Source organism: Oryx dammah, unplaced genomic scaffold, assembly GCF_014754425.2.
Source record: "Oryx dammah isolate SB20612 unplaced genomic scaffold, SCBI_Odam_1.1 HiC_scaffold_7, whole genome shotgun sequence".
Taxonomy (NCBI): domain Eukaryota; kingdom Metazoa; phylum Chordata; class Mammalia; order Artiodactyla; family Bovidae; genus Oryx; species Oryx dammah.
In genome coordinates, this window is record NW_024070191.1 from 25,777,860 (window position 1) to 25,792,916 (window position 15,057).

Sequence of the window (15,057 nt, forward strand, 5' to 3'; positions counted from 1 at the left end):
GCTTAGTGGCAAAGGAATAAATCCCTTCTATGTCAAATAGACAGTCTAAAGACAGGCCTTGTAAAGTTTTCTTAAAAGAACATTTGTGCTGAGTTTTCTAAAACTATCATTAAAAATTAAGGACTTGAGACCACTGGTTATAAATTATAGATTGCTACACAGACCACCCGGAGAAGGCAATGGCACCCCACTCCAGTACTCTGGCCTGGAAAATCCCATGGATGGAGGAGCCTGGTAGCTGCAGTCTATGGGGTCTCAAAGAGTCGGACACAACTGAGCGACTTCCCTTTCACTTTTCACTTACATGCATTGGAGAAGGAAATGGCGACCCACTCCAGTGTTCTTGCCTGGAGAATCCCAGGGATGGGGGAGCCTGGTGGGCTGCCGTCTATGGGGTCGCACAGAGTCGGACATGACTGAAGCAACTCAGCAGCACAAGCAGTACACAGACCTCCAAAGTCTTCTGCCTGATTACTATCCAAAAATCCTTAATAACATAACTTCGTATTTCAATTGAATGACTTAGAGAGCCTTAGAGTTATTTATTTACTTGGCAGTGCTGGGTCTTAGTTGCAGCATGTGGGATCTAGTTCCCTGACCAGGGATTGAACCCAGGCCCACTGCATTGGGAGCTCAGAGTCTTAGCAACAGGACCACCAGGGAAGTCCCTAGAGTTTCTTAATAAGACTCAAGTGCTATCAGTTAGGTTTCCTAGTATAAAGCAATTAAAGATGATTGTAATACATGAAGCATCCAGTTGGAGAAGTTTTTTTCAGTTCTCTTTCAAACTTTCACATTAGCTTGCTAACTTACTGTTAACATCTCTAAAAGTTTGCTAATTTCTTTTTAACAAAAAGAAACAATGTCTCAGTTTCAGGATCTTCTGGCAAATGACACTGTTTCATCTAATTTTTACAATTATCTTTTTGATTTTTGTAAGTAATACTGATTTTCTACTTACTTTCCACCCCAAGTATACTTAAGTAAACAGTAGGTCTATTATAAAACATTAAAGACATTATTGTAATGGTGATATGCAGGTATAGCAAAGATCATCCCTTTTCCAGTAATCTCAGGAAAGAGTATCTGATGAGTAAATAAATGATGAATAAATAGTCTTGGAACTTGAGTCACAAACACATACATTCTAAATTCTTCAGCAGAGTTCTAAATAGTTCAAAGTAAGAATTCTGATAAAAGGTTCAATCAGATCTATACATGATAAACTACATACACATTTAATGAGATTAAGTCAAGAATCCCCCAGCTAGGACAATATGATGTCAAGATGAAATATGTTTTAGTCCAACTTTTCATTTTATAGATCAGGGGTTGGCAAACTAGAGCCTGTGCATTCAATCCAGCCCACTACTAGTTTTTGTAGAGCTCACAGCTAAACAGTTAAAAAAAAAAAAAATCAAGGATAGTTATTTCATGTCACTTGAAAAATTATATGAAATTCAAATTTCAGGATCTGTAGAAAGTTTTACTGGAATATAGCCACTCTTACTGTCTATGGCTGCTTTCCTGCTAGAACAGCTGCTGCTGCTGCTAAGTCGCTTCAGTCGTGTCCAACTCTGTGCGACCCCATAGACGGCAGCCCACCAGGCTCCCCCGTCCCTGGGATTCTCCAGGCAAGAACACTGGAGTGGGTTGCCATTTCCTTCTCCAACGCATGAAAGTGAAAAGTGAAAGTGAAGATGCTCAGTCATATCCGACTCTTAGCGACCCCATGGACCACAGCCTACAAGGCTCCTCTGTCCATGGGATTGTCCAGGCAAGAGTACTGGAGTGGGTTGCCACTGCCTTCTCTGACTAGAACAGCAGGGTTGAGTAAATATGAGACCCTTGGCACACAAAGACTAAAATATTTACCATCTAGCCCTTTACAGAAAAACTTTGCCAAACCCTGTTGTAAATGAAACAACTAAGTATCATAGAATCAGGATGATAATAACTAGACTTTATAACTTTCATTTTAGGGTTTTTTCTCCTACATTCCCATTGTTTCAATTATTTTTCCACTGTATGCTGAATTTCATTCCCACCCAGTTTGCTTCTCTGTATCTACCCCCATATTTAACCAGGTTCACACCTGATCAAGTAAAAAGCAAAACAGACAAAACCCGCCAGGGTCAGATTTGCCCTTCTCTAGATCACGATGGGGTCACAAAGAGAGCGACTGAACTGAACTGAGATCATGTCCTACTTTCTCCGCAATTTACTTCTATTTGTACCTCCATTACTCTATCTAAACAGCAGTCTTCAGTCACCAATGGTTTCCACATCAATCTCTCATTCACATAGAACGTTTCTGATTCACAGCTTACTTGGCCCCTCTACCTTTGAAACTGGTGACCAGTCTCTTCTTGAAATAAAAGCCTGATTTGAAATAATGCCCTGCCTTTTGTGACTTCATAATCCTGATTTTACAGCTACTGCTCAGGCGTGTTTTCTTAAGTCTCTTAGCAACTCACCTGTCTTTACCTGGCCTTTATTTTCTTTTAAGTTTTACTTGTATAAGATACATTTAAAAATATTCTCTTAAATTTTCTTTTAGTATTTTGCCAAACTAATCTCTGTAAATAATAAAAATAATACTCAGTGGTTTCAATTAACATTTCTTTCATTATTAGTGAGATTGAGTCATCCTGTTTATTCTCTGAATCACTTGTTCCAGTCTTTTTCTTTTGCTTTTCAGCTAAAATGGTCTTTTAGTTAATGATTTGTACGGACTCTATATACACAGAAATTAACTTCTGTCTGTCATCAGTATTGCAACATTTTTGTCTTTTAGTTTTGTTGACAGCATTTTCCTCCCATAGAAAAACTTTAATTTTTGTGTAGTCTAGGGATGAGATGATTGCACGGTATCACCAACTTGATGGACATGAGTTTGAGCAAGTTCTGGGAGTTAGTGATGAACAAGGAAGCCTGGCGTGCTGCAGTCCATGGGGTTGCAAAGAGTCGGATATGACTGAGCGACTGGACTGAACTGAACTTCTCAGTCTGTTAGTATACTGGATTTTTATATTATCAACAGAAGCATATGAGTTCCAGTTGCTCAATACCCTAACTGACATTCATATTGGCAAACTTTAATTCTTGCAATATGATGCAAATATCTCATTGTGGTTAGTTTGTGCTACTTTGGTTTTTGATGAGATCAGTCATCTCCTGGGTATATTTATTGGTCATTTGGTGAAAACCTTTGTGAAATGCTTGTTTAAGTTTTTTCTCACTTTTCTGTAAAGCTGTTTATTCTATTCAATGTATTTGTAAGAAAAGAGACTCTAACTCTTGACCAAGTATACTTGTTGCAAATAACTTCTCCCATGTTTTTAAAACTTGCCGTTACACTTCTTTAAACAAAAAGATATAATTTTAATGCAGTCAAAATTATAGATTTTCCTTTATATTGGTGCTTTTTCACTTTTGATCAACTTTAAGAAAGAAGACCCTGGGCTCTCCTCCTCTCACAAGCACACCAAAATAACAACTATCTGCAGAATAACCACTAATAAAAAAAGACTGGGACCTACCAGAAAGGATCTTCTACAGCTAAAGACTTAAAACACGGAACCACATCAAGACCACTAACATCATACTCAACAGTGAAAACCTGAAAGCACTCCCTCTAAGATCAGGAACAAGACAAGGATGCCTATTCTTCCCATTTTTATTCAACACAGTTTTGGAAGTCCTAGCCACAGCAATCATGTTTTAAAGAATTTATTCCAAGGCACTTTATGATTTTTAAACCACTACATGGTATACTATGGATTTTTCAAATTTACATTTTATTCACTGCTAATGTTTTAAACAGTGTTGACAATAATAACATAAGCACTTACTAGTGTTTTAGATACAGATTGATCCATTTAATCCTCATTATATCCCTATGAAATATGCTTTTTTTTTTTAATTAGCAAAAGAAGTCCAGAGAAGTTAAATTGCGATCCCCAGGACACAAAGCTAAAAAGTGTTGAATCTGGAATTCAAAGTCAGGCAGTCTGGCATCAGACTGAATGCACTCAACAACTAGGCAAACTGACATTCAGTGAAACTGATGCCTGCATATTAACTATCCAGAAGCCTTGTTAGGTACCTGTTAGTTCTAATATTTTCACATATGTTTGCATTTTTCCATAACAAAAACATAACTATAAGAGTGCTTGTTAAATGTGCATGAGTTATCCAAGAGAAACAGCTGCCTGTGGAGAACGGAACACTAGAAAATTTAGGAATGGGGAGGAGGGAGATTTATCAGTTTTTCCCTTTATTATCTTTTAAATCTTATCTTTATAAATGTATATCCTCTAAAACACTGGAAGACTTCCTTCACTCTTAGTGAAGACTCCCTTCATTCCCTCCCTATAAATACAAAAATATATATCTAAGAATAAAATTTAAAATGGCCTGAGCTGATATGAAGACTTGTTAAAAAAAGACTTGAGGGTTATAAAATTTTTGCTTAAAAGGAGAATATCCTCACACTTTATTTTTGAGAAGGAATACTTATTATATTGAATAGGCAAAAATCTCATATTAAGCCTTTAAAGTTGATTCAGTCTTAAAGTGGATTCAACCTTGAAGGTGACAAAAATAATACTAACGGCTATATGGAAGAAAAACAGAATGATCAAGGAAATTTCAAGAAATGACTGGATGAGGAAAAATGGCACTACTGCTGCTGCTGCTGCTAAGTCGCTTCAGTCATGTCCAACTCTGTGTGACCCCATGGACAGCAGCCCACCAGGCTCCCCCGTCCCTGGGATTCTCCAGGCAAGAACACTGGAGTGGGTTGCCATTTCCTTCTCCAATGCATGAAAGTGAAGTCACTCAGTCGTGTCTGACTCTTCGAGACCCCATGGACTGCAGCCCACCAGGCTCCTCTGTCCATGGGATTTTCCAGGCAAGAGTACTGGAGTGGGGTGCCATTGCCTTCTCCAAAAAAATGGCACTACTGAATATTAAATTTAAAATTTGAACTAACACACAAAAAAGATGTCCTTATCATCATAAGGGACTGGAATGCAAAACTAGAGAGTCAAGAAATACCCAGAGTAACAGACAAGTTTGGCCTTGGAGTACAGAATGAAGCAGAGCAAAGGCTAACATAGCTTTGCCAAGAGAACGCACTGGTCATAGCAAATATCCTCCTCCAACAACACAAGAGAAGACTCTACACATGGACATCACCAGATGGCCAATACCAAAATCAGATTTATTATATTCTTTGCAGCGAAAGATGGAGAAGCTCTATACAGTCAGCAAAAACAAGACCGGGAGCTGACTGTGGCTCAGATCATGAACTCATTGCCAAATTCAGACTAAAGTTGAAGAAAGTAGGGAAAACCACTAGACCATTCAGGTAGGACCTAAATCAAATCTCTTATGATTATACAGGGTAAGTGAGAAATAGACTAAAGGGATTAGATCGGATAGACAGAGTGCCTGAAGAACTATGGATGGAGGTTCATGATATTGTACAGGAGGAAGGGATCAAGACCATCACCAAGAAAAAGAAATGAAAAAGGCAAAATGATTGTCTGAGGAGGCCATACAAATACCTATGAATAGAAGAGAAGTGAAAGGCAAAGGAGAAAAGGAAAGACATAAACATCTGAATACAGAGTTCCACAGAATAGCAAGTAGATAAGAAAGCCTTCCTCAGCGATCAATGCAAAGAAATACAGGAAAACAACAGAATGGGAAAGACTAGAGATCTCTTCAAGAAAATTACAGATACCAAGGAAACTTTTCATGCAAAGATGGGCATGATAAAGGACAGAAACGGTATTGACATAACAGAAGCAGAAGGTATTAAGAAGAGGCGGCAAGAATACACAGAAGAACTATATGAAAAAGATCTTCATGACCCAGATAATCACAATGGTGTGATCACCAACCTAGAGCCAGACATCCTGGAATGTAAACTCAAGTGGGGCCTTAGAGAGCATCACTACGAACAAAGCTAGTGGAGGTGATGGAATTCCAGCTTAGGTATTCAAATCCTAAAAGACAATGCTGTGAAAGTGCTGCACTCAATAGGCCAGCAAATTTGGAAAACTCAGCAGTGGCCACAGGACTGGAAAAGGTCAGTTTTCATTCCAATCCCAAAGAAAGGCAACGCCAAAGAATGCTAAAACTACCACACAATTGCTCTCATCTCACATGCTAGCAATGTAATGCTCAAAATTCTCCAAGCCAGGCTTCAATAGTACATGAACCGTGAACTTCCAGATGTTCTAGCTGGATTTAGAAAAGGCAGAGGAACCAGAGATCAAATTGCCAACATCTGTTGGATCATCAAAAAAGCAAGAGAGTTCCAGAAAAAATATCTACTTCTGCTTTACTATGCCAAACCACATAGACCACATGGAGTATAACAAACTGTGGGGAATTCTTAGAGAGGTGAGAATACCAGACCAACTGACCTGCCTCTTGAGAAATCTGTATGCAGGTAAGGAAGCCACAGTTAGAACTGGACATGGAAGAACAGACTGGTTCCAAATAGGGAAAGGAGACATCAAGGCTGTATATTGTCACCCTGCTTATTCAACTTTTATTCAGAGTACATCATGAGAAACGCTGGGCTGGAAGAAGCACAAGCTGGAATCAAGATTGCCAGGGGAAATATCAATAACCTCAGATATGCAGATGACACCACCCTTATGGCAGGAAGTGAAGAAGAACTAAAGAGCCTCTTGATGAAAGTGAAAGAGGAGAGTGAAAAAGTTGGCTTGAAGCTCAACATTCAGAAAACTAAGATCATGGCATCTGGTCCCATCACTTCATGGCAAATAGATGGGGAAACAGTGGAAACAGTGACAGACTGTTTTCTTGGGCTCCAAAATCACTGCAGAAGGTGACTGCAGCCTTGAAAATTAAAGATGTTTGCTCCTTGGAAGAAAAGCTATGACCAACCTAGACAGCATATTAAAAAGCAGAGACACTACTTAAATGACAGAGGTCCATCTATTCAAAGCTATGGTTTTTCCAGTGGTCATGTATGGATGTAAGAGTTGGACCATAAAGAAAGCTGAGCTCCGAAAAATTGATGCTTTTGAACTGTGGTGTTGGAGAAGACTCTTGAGAGTCCCTTGGACTGCAAAGAGATCCAACCGGTCCATCCTAAAGGAAATCAGTCCTGAATATTCATTGGAAGGACTGATGCTGAAGCTGAAACTCCAGTACTTTGGCCACCTGATGCGAAGAACTGACCCACTGGAAAAGACCCTGATGCTGGGAATGACTGAAGCTGAGAGGAGAAGGGGATGACAGAGGATGAGATGGTTGGATGGCATCACCAACTCGATGGACATGAGTCTGTGTAAACTCTGGGAGTTGGCAATGGACAGGGAGGCCAGGCATGCTGCAGTCCATGGGTTGCAAAGAGTTGAACACAACTGAGGAACTGAACTGAACTGACATATATAGATAACCAACAAGGAAATAATGTATAGGACAGGAAATGATACCCATTAACTTGTAATAACATATTATGGAATATAATCTGCAAAAATACTCAACCACTATGCTATAGACCTATGTACTATTGCTGTATACAATACTATAAATTATACTTCAATTACAAAATAAGATATAAGGTTATGCCATTAAATATGGTGACAACTTTGATAAGAATCAGAGTATCTAGGAAGAACAGTATAACATCTTTCAGAAAGAAAAAGAGTATTCACTTTGATGGAAAAACAAGAATTTTGGTATCATATGTCAAGCAGTTCTCACAGATCCAAGTAACATCCTGAGATTATGGGGGAAAGTTTGTTTTTGTTGTGGTGGTGATTGTTATTGTCATATAAATGTTTATGTCCTTTTGCTATTTGGCTATATGTATCAATTAGTTTTTGGAATACACTTGACATTTTTTATAAGCAATGTTTGTCTTTTGGAATTGTCTAGTTCACTTAATGCTAAATAGAAAGTAGTAATATTTTGTATATGAAAGAAAAGGGGCTAAAAGAACAACAACTATAAGCTAGGATGTAAAAGAAAAGTGTTCACCGGTAAGTGCATTTATTTAAGTAACAAAATCTTGAAGAAACAGGGATTAGACAAAGAAGCCTGAACAAAGTTTAAAAAAATCTTTTCTCACTACAATTTACCTGGAAAGGAACTCTTCTTGCCACATTCCTACCTGCCCGCTATAAGAACTACACACAGTAACAGCTTTTCAATGTACATGTGTGACTTTAAACTCAAGGTCTGGGTCGTCACGCAATTCTTCACTAAAAAGAATGCATGAGGAGACAGTCTGGGACGCTTTAAGCAGGACTGGCTTGTTTCTATGAGATGGAAATACCATGGGTCACAATGTAAGTTCAGCAAGAAAAAAAAAAAAAAAACTGGCAGATAATGTAACAAAAGTTAAACACTAATTATACCTTAGGTTACTGGAAATTTCCTTTTCACGGTCTACTTTTATATTTTATTTTCTAACATATTAAGTTCAGAGGCATAGAGTTAAGAATGTTCTATGGTCCTACATTACATAGAAGGATAAACATACTGACTTAACTTCAAATGCATGTTCTAACTTCTAGGCTGTCAGGATAGAGGAATCATTGGTTTGGGGAAGAGTCTCACTCACTGATTTGTAAACAGTGTGACATCTACTTTTTCAAGGACTGCTGCCATCGCGCTCTGTTAATCCCCCTCTCTCCCAGTCTCCTGAGTAGTGTGTTCTCTTACAGAGTTCTTAACTTTTAACTCATTCTCCATTAAGTCTCATTTAAAATAAGAGAAAGCAAACAAATTTATAATAGAGAAAACGAACAAAAGACAAAAATTGTTTCTTTGTAAAAGCCAAAAAAAAAAATCTTAAAAATACTTCTGCTAAGGCTAAAGACACGAATTTATTACAATTATTCTATGTATCCCTGTAAAAAAATTTTTTCCAGTTAGAAAAAAATGATTGGAAAACTCATGCAGAAGAATAAGTGCCTGAGAATAGCCAATATCCTTAACTGTTATTAAAATTTATTATAATGTTACTATAAACAAAAAATGAAGTATTGGCTCAGGACATACATAAACAGCAGAATCAGAAGAGAATCCAGAAATAAATCTAAGTATCTATGAAAATTTAGGACTTCTCAGGTGGTGCTAGTGGTAAAGAACCCACCTGCCAATACAAGGAGACATAAGAGACACAGGTTAAATCCCTGGACTGGGAAGATTCGCTGGAGGAGGAAATGGCAACCCACTCTAGTATTCTTGCCATGGACAAGAAGCCTGGCAGGCAACAGTCCATAGGGTCACAAAGAGTCAGACATGACTTAAGTGGCTTAGCACACATGAAAATTTAATAATAAAGGTATCTTGTCAAATTGTTAAGAATGAGATGGTTCATTTATTAAATAGTGCCAACACAAATGGTTATTTTTTAAAAAACAAGACTAGATCCCTGAGAACATAATATAAAAAATTCAAGTTGTTATGGTAGAATTAATTATGACACTTGAGAACTACTCGGCATTTCAGGGGAAAGGAAATCTACAATGTTAGAAAAATTATTAATGAAATGGGTGACCATGAACAAATCCAGCTTCAATAATGATAAAAAAATATGCCAAAAGATTAAAAATACAATGGTGAAAGGGACAGAGATGATGGTGGCGCTAAGGGGACTATGGGAAAAAAGACTGTGGTTCAGAGAGTGTGTGCAATTCCAGAACAGTGTCAGCTTCTGGTAATGAGTTCCCAAGTGGGAATGAAGCATTACACTGAGGAGGCCAAGCGCAAAAGGATCCAGGCCCATGGAAAGGAAGAGGATGATGACAGAAAACCAGAAGGATACATTCCTTGTGATGTCACAATGAACAAACAACACTAAGAGGGAAAATAAGAATACTGGAGGATTTTTACAAGATTTCCAATACATCAGGTTGCACTGATCATTAGAGAGCAAAGGAATATGGTCTATATGATGGGAAGGAAAAGTCTCAGATGAAAGAAATATATAATGTTAACATACAGGTATGTTAAATGTATAATATATAAGGTTAACACCTAATTTTATACAAACAGATTTTCAATAAATGTCTTTTGAATTGGGGAGAGGGGATTGGAGAGAAAGTCAAACAATACATTGGTTTCATGGGCTGGGAAGCTTGAAACCAAATTTTGTTGAAGGGCAGAGAATGCCTCTAAGTTGCTATCATTAAAAACCATCTGTTAAATAATTCTCTTCTTTCACCTAAAGAAGGTTATGGACCTTTATTTGTCCATTAATATGGGCAGGATTGTACGTGCTAAGTCGCTTCGGTCATGCCCAACTCTTTGCAACCCTATGGACTGTAGCCCCCCAGGCTCTTCTGTCCACAGGTCTCCAGGCAAGAAGATTGGAGTGGATTGCCATGCCCTCTTCCAGGGGATCTTCCCAACCCAGGGATAGAATCCGAGTCTCTTGCATCTCCTGCATTTGCAAACAGGTTCTTTACCACTCGCGCCACCTGGGCATGAGCATCCGGCCGAAAATCAGATAATTTCTTCTTAATTAATTCAAAATTCAACATCCATGAAACCATGATTACATGTCACATGTTTCAGTAGATATTTCTAGAGGTTGTTCAAAAGGTTTAATGTCCTTGGCCAGAGGAGCCCACCAGTGAGAAGAATGTCGCCACAATCAGGGTCAAGCCCAGGAGCAAAGAAGGGGTGTGAAGGCCGGGAGTGCGCCTGAAAGCAGGGCGCATCTGGTTAGAGCCCAGCCCCAGGTCCTCCTGGCAACAGAAGTGGCAGTGAAAAGACTTGGGCTCCTTGCCTAGGGTCTGTTTGTCACAAAGATCTCAAGGTGGCTAGGCAGAAACTTGCTCTAGAAACCACTGACTGGGTAGTTTTGGGGGAGATCATATCCTGAAAGCAGAAGGCCATGACTAACTCCCTGAAGTCCTGGGGTGGGACTCTTACCTCCAGGCAGACTCCTGTGCCTGAGAAGCCACCTGCCACTGACTAGGCTTACTATAAGGCCAACGTGGCCAAGGCTGGCTTGGTAGACGACTTTGAGAAGCTTAAAGACCTGAAGGTTCTGAACCAGAAAATAAATATACTGCCTAGGTGGACGCTGAAGAAAAAGAAGATGTGAAAAACTGTGGTGAGTTTTTGTCTCTCTCAGAGACCAGGACTGAAGGACATGAGAAAGAGCTGGAGAAGATGAAGAACACTAATTCCATTTGATCAGACAACCACTGAAGATATGAATGAAGTCTTCCCAGAAACCAACTAGACAAGAAATATCCCTACTGGCCTCTAAAGCCTATTGCAAATTTATAAGCTTGAGTCTAGGAGAAAGCTCTGGCCCCTGGCCCTTGAATTATAAACTCTGGACATTAAAAATAACTACATACTGGCCAAATTTTAATGTCAACACCTTGTGAACACATGTATTTAAAGAAAGCTCAGTTTCACTGTAGTAACTTAGAAAATTCTCTCTTGAGTTCTTCTTCAACCTGAGTTTTAGCAATGGGTGACTTAGAGCTTGGGAGGAGAGCAGGACATCTGGAATGCCTAAATGCAGAATGTTCATCATAAAGTTGTGTTTTGTTAAACTGCCCCTCAGTCTTATACAGAGAAGGTGTGCTAAGTTGCTCAGTCATATCCAACTCTTTGTGACCCTGTGGACCATAGCCCACCAGGCTCCTCTGTCTATGGGATTTCCCAGGGAAGAATACTGGAGTGGGTTGCCGTGCCCTCCTCCAGGGGATCTTGCCAGCCCAGGGATTGAACCCGTGTCTCTAAATTCTCCTGCATTGGCAAGCAGGTTCTATACCACTAGCACCACCTGGGAAGGTGGAAGTTATGGAATCAAAAATGTTTCCTATAACATCTCCATCCTCTTCATATAAAGTTAACCCCAAATTGGAAATAAAACAGCAAAGGAAGTTCAAGAATAGTTTTATTTTGCTTTTAATTTTCTTAAAAATGGCCATTAGGACTATCTTCTCATTTCTTTCCACTCATCATATTTACTTTGTCACTGCCAAATCTCAATCTTTCAGATAGGGCACCATGTGGAGATCATCAAATCCTTTTGGAGAACAGAGGCCATCTGTTGAGTCCTACTTCCCCAGAGGGCATTATTCTAAGTCAAGACAAGCTTAAAACAACTACATAGTAATTCTAGTAGCTACCTGGACTCACTGGAGAAAATAACAAGGATGATTAAAAAAAAAAAAAAAGCCAAAAACTCCCAAGAGAATAGCTCTGCTTGTTTGACCCAGCTCTCCTTGTTTGACTACATTTAAAAGATTTAGACAAACAGAATTGTGTACTTCTGAAATCAGTGCCCGTAACAGCCACTTCCCCAGGAAGCATGCTGTTATCAAAATAAAGTATCAGACATTAGAACACACTATATCTTTAAACTCCTAGAAATGTACAGTAAAAGATTACCATCTTGAACTATTTAGAGAATAAAATCTTATTACCTTGGAGTGACCTTAATAAACATACTATAGAATGTTAACAGGTAAAAATCTGAGAGAAGCTCTCAGATTTGTTTTGAAGACTTTACCAGGATTGAAAAAGCAGTTTTTCCCCAATGCAAAAAAAGTCCAGAACTGATCACTGTGAACAGTTAAAATATGAGGAAAAAATCTAAATTGCCAGCCCCTGTAACAGAAAGCTGAGGGTAACCTGGCTAGACAGCTCACACTCGTGATTTAATCCAACTGCTCACTTTCCTTCTAAATCTTATGAAACTGGTTTGAAAAAGAATTTTTTTCATCAGTATTTATGATATAATATACGAGAGGTCGAGAGCTTCCCTGGTGGCTCAGCGGTAAACAATTCACCTGCCAATGCAGGAGACGCGGGTTTGATCCCTGGGTTGGGAAGATCCCCTGGAAAAGGGAATGGCTAACCAGCCCAGTATTCCTGCCTGGAAAGTCCCATGAACAGAGGAGCCTGGCGGGCTACAGTTCATGGGGTGCAAAGAGTCAGATACAGCTAAGCAACTGAGCATGAAACGAGATCAACAGACAAGGATTTCTTGTCCCAATCCTGCCACTCACTATACATATCTGTTCCTAAGCTTTACTGTCCTCATCTGTGCTTCAGGAAGGGTTAAGGCTGTATTATAAACTGTGCCTTTCTCTCTACCACTTAATTTCATCTTCTCTGTAGTTCCATATATATGCAAGAAATTGTACACACTATGCAAGCCAAAGCCATAAAAGTTTGATAGCTTCGTAAGTTAAACATCCCTGATCCCTCCTCTAACTTTCAAGTGACTTAGAAAATTTGCCTCTAGTACTTCTGTCTATGACTATGGCACTTTTTCAGTTTTTAAATGTCAACAGTTGGTTCAGTTTCCATCATCTGAGACGTTTTGTTTTTAGAATCAACTAAATATCACTTAAAACCCATCTGATTAATATGTGGGTGATGAAATGTGGCAATACCATTTTTGATTAAAAATATGTAAAAACAGAAAAAAATCTGGACGCAAAAGAACTAAATTTCTTATTCTGCTTATGTTCTGATTCAAAAGACAGTTCCAAAGCTTGAATACCACAAATCTCCTAAGTGATATTTGCATATTGACCTGACTTTCCAACTTATTAAAAAATGTAATATCTTTGCTAAATTAAAGTCTCTTTTGTATGGGCGAGTCTTCTCCACTGGACTATAATTTACCCATTTTTCTATCTCCAGCACCAACCATAGTTCCTTACAAAATAAGTATCCAATAAATATTCACTGCAAAAGATAAATGCGTATATACTTTAACATATTCCAACTTCAGGTATCTATCTTTTTTTATTGCCAATTATGTATATGAATTGTAAAGTAGAAGAGCTTACCCAAGTGGGTTCAAAAAAGTAGATACAGTATTATAAGTAATAGCATAGTGAAGCTGTTATTTGAAATACTTATCACTCTTCAATGGAATTTACCATCATATGGTTATGACTGAGACTCAGTTCATACATGAAAAATGACAAAAGGGGTATCTACAAAAAACAAAGGCAGAAATATGTAGAGAACTACAGTCATCAACTCCTTCCAGACTCACCTCTTCATTGTCCTCTTCGTTCACTTTTTCCTTCTGGTTTCTGCTTGCCTTTCCCTCCTGTCTGGGGAGAAGGGGGGTTGATGTTCTGCATGTCTCAGTGTCTTCTCTCTTACACCCTTGCAGTCTCTTCTCCCTCATTCATCTTTCCCCACTAAGTCTCTCTCTCCCCTTCAGTACATTCTCACCTGCTTTTCAGAATCAGCTCACCACCAGCCACCTAGTAGGGAAAACTACACTGCGACAACAGAAGAGCTGGCCCTTGGATTTTCACAAACAGCACAAAACACTAAATAACATAGATAGTTTTATGTCACAATTGTGGTTAACAGTCACTGTGAACAGCTGTGATACACGCTGTGCTCTGTGTAGGTATTTTATATACAGTATCTCATGCAATTTCCACTGGCTGTAGTATTATTCCCATTTTCCTGCTGAGAAAACAGAGACTCGGAAAGTTAAAATACTTGCCTAAGGTTACCCAACTGTGAAGTTGGTTTTCAAGTCCAGGCTTGATGTCTGGATTCTAAACTACTACATTACCTCAACCAGTTCTTAAATTTCTTTCTAGAGCCATTTAAACTCTAATTTCAAGATAATACTATTTATGCCCTTACTATGAAATACCAACTTATGCTTAGATTTCAGGATACTACTACTGATTAAATGGTAGTAGCTACACGTCACTAATCCATACATTAGTATGGGTCCATGCTACAGATTCTCTAATGGGTTGCCATTCTCTTCTCCAGGGGATGTTCCTGATCCAGAGACTGAACCTGGGTTTCCTGCACTGCAGGCAGATTCTTTACCAACTGAGCCACCAGGGAAGCCCTGTCTAAGATACGGTATCTTTTCATAGTGAAAACATCCAGCAAAATTTTTGACCAACTTTAAAATCTACATTTTTTTTCTTTCAGCAAATTAAACATTCAAGAATATTAAAATGTATTTAAAACAGACACCATAGATCCTTTTTTGAAAAAATCATGACCACACACTTTAATTTTTTTTGG

At 38.7% G+C, this 15,057-nt stretch overlaps 1 protein-coding gene and 1 pseudogene across 1 annotated transcript in view; one reads left to right on the forward strand and one right to left on the reverse strand.

Annotated features, from left to right (window-relative positions):
* The window catches only part of TEX15 (testis expressed 15, meiosis and synapsis associated), a 65,229-nt gene extending 50,475 nt beyond the window's left edge, over positions 1–14,754 (reverse strand). The window contains exon 1 of the mRNA XM_040242902.1: positions 14,045–14,754. Within this exon, the coding sequence (XP_040098836.1) occupies positions 14,045–14,182 (138 nt within the window). The 5' untranslated portion in view covers positions 14,183–14,754. The remainder of the gene's footprint in view (positions 1–14,044) is intronic.
* On the forward strand, positions 9,659–11,301 carry LOC120865579 (annotated as a pseudogene).
* Positions 14,755–15,057: the final 303 nt, after the last annotated feature.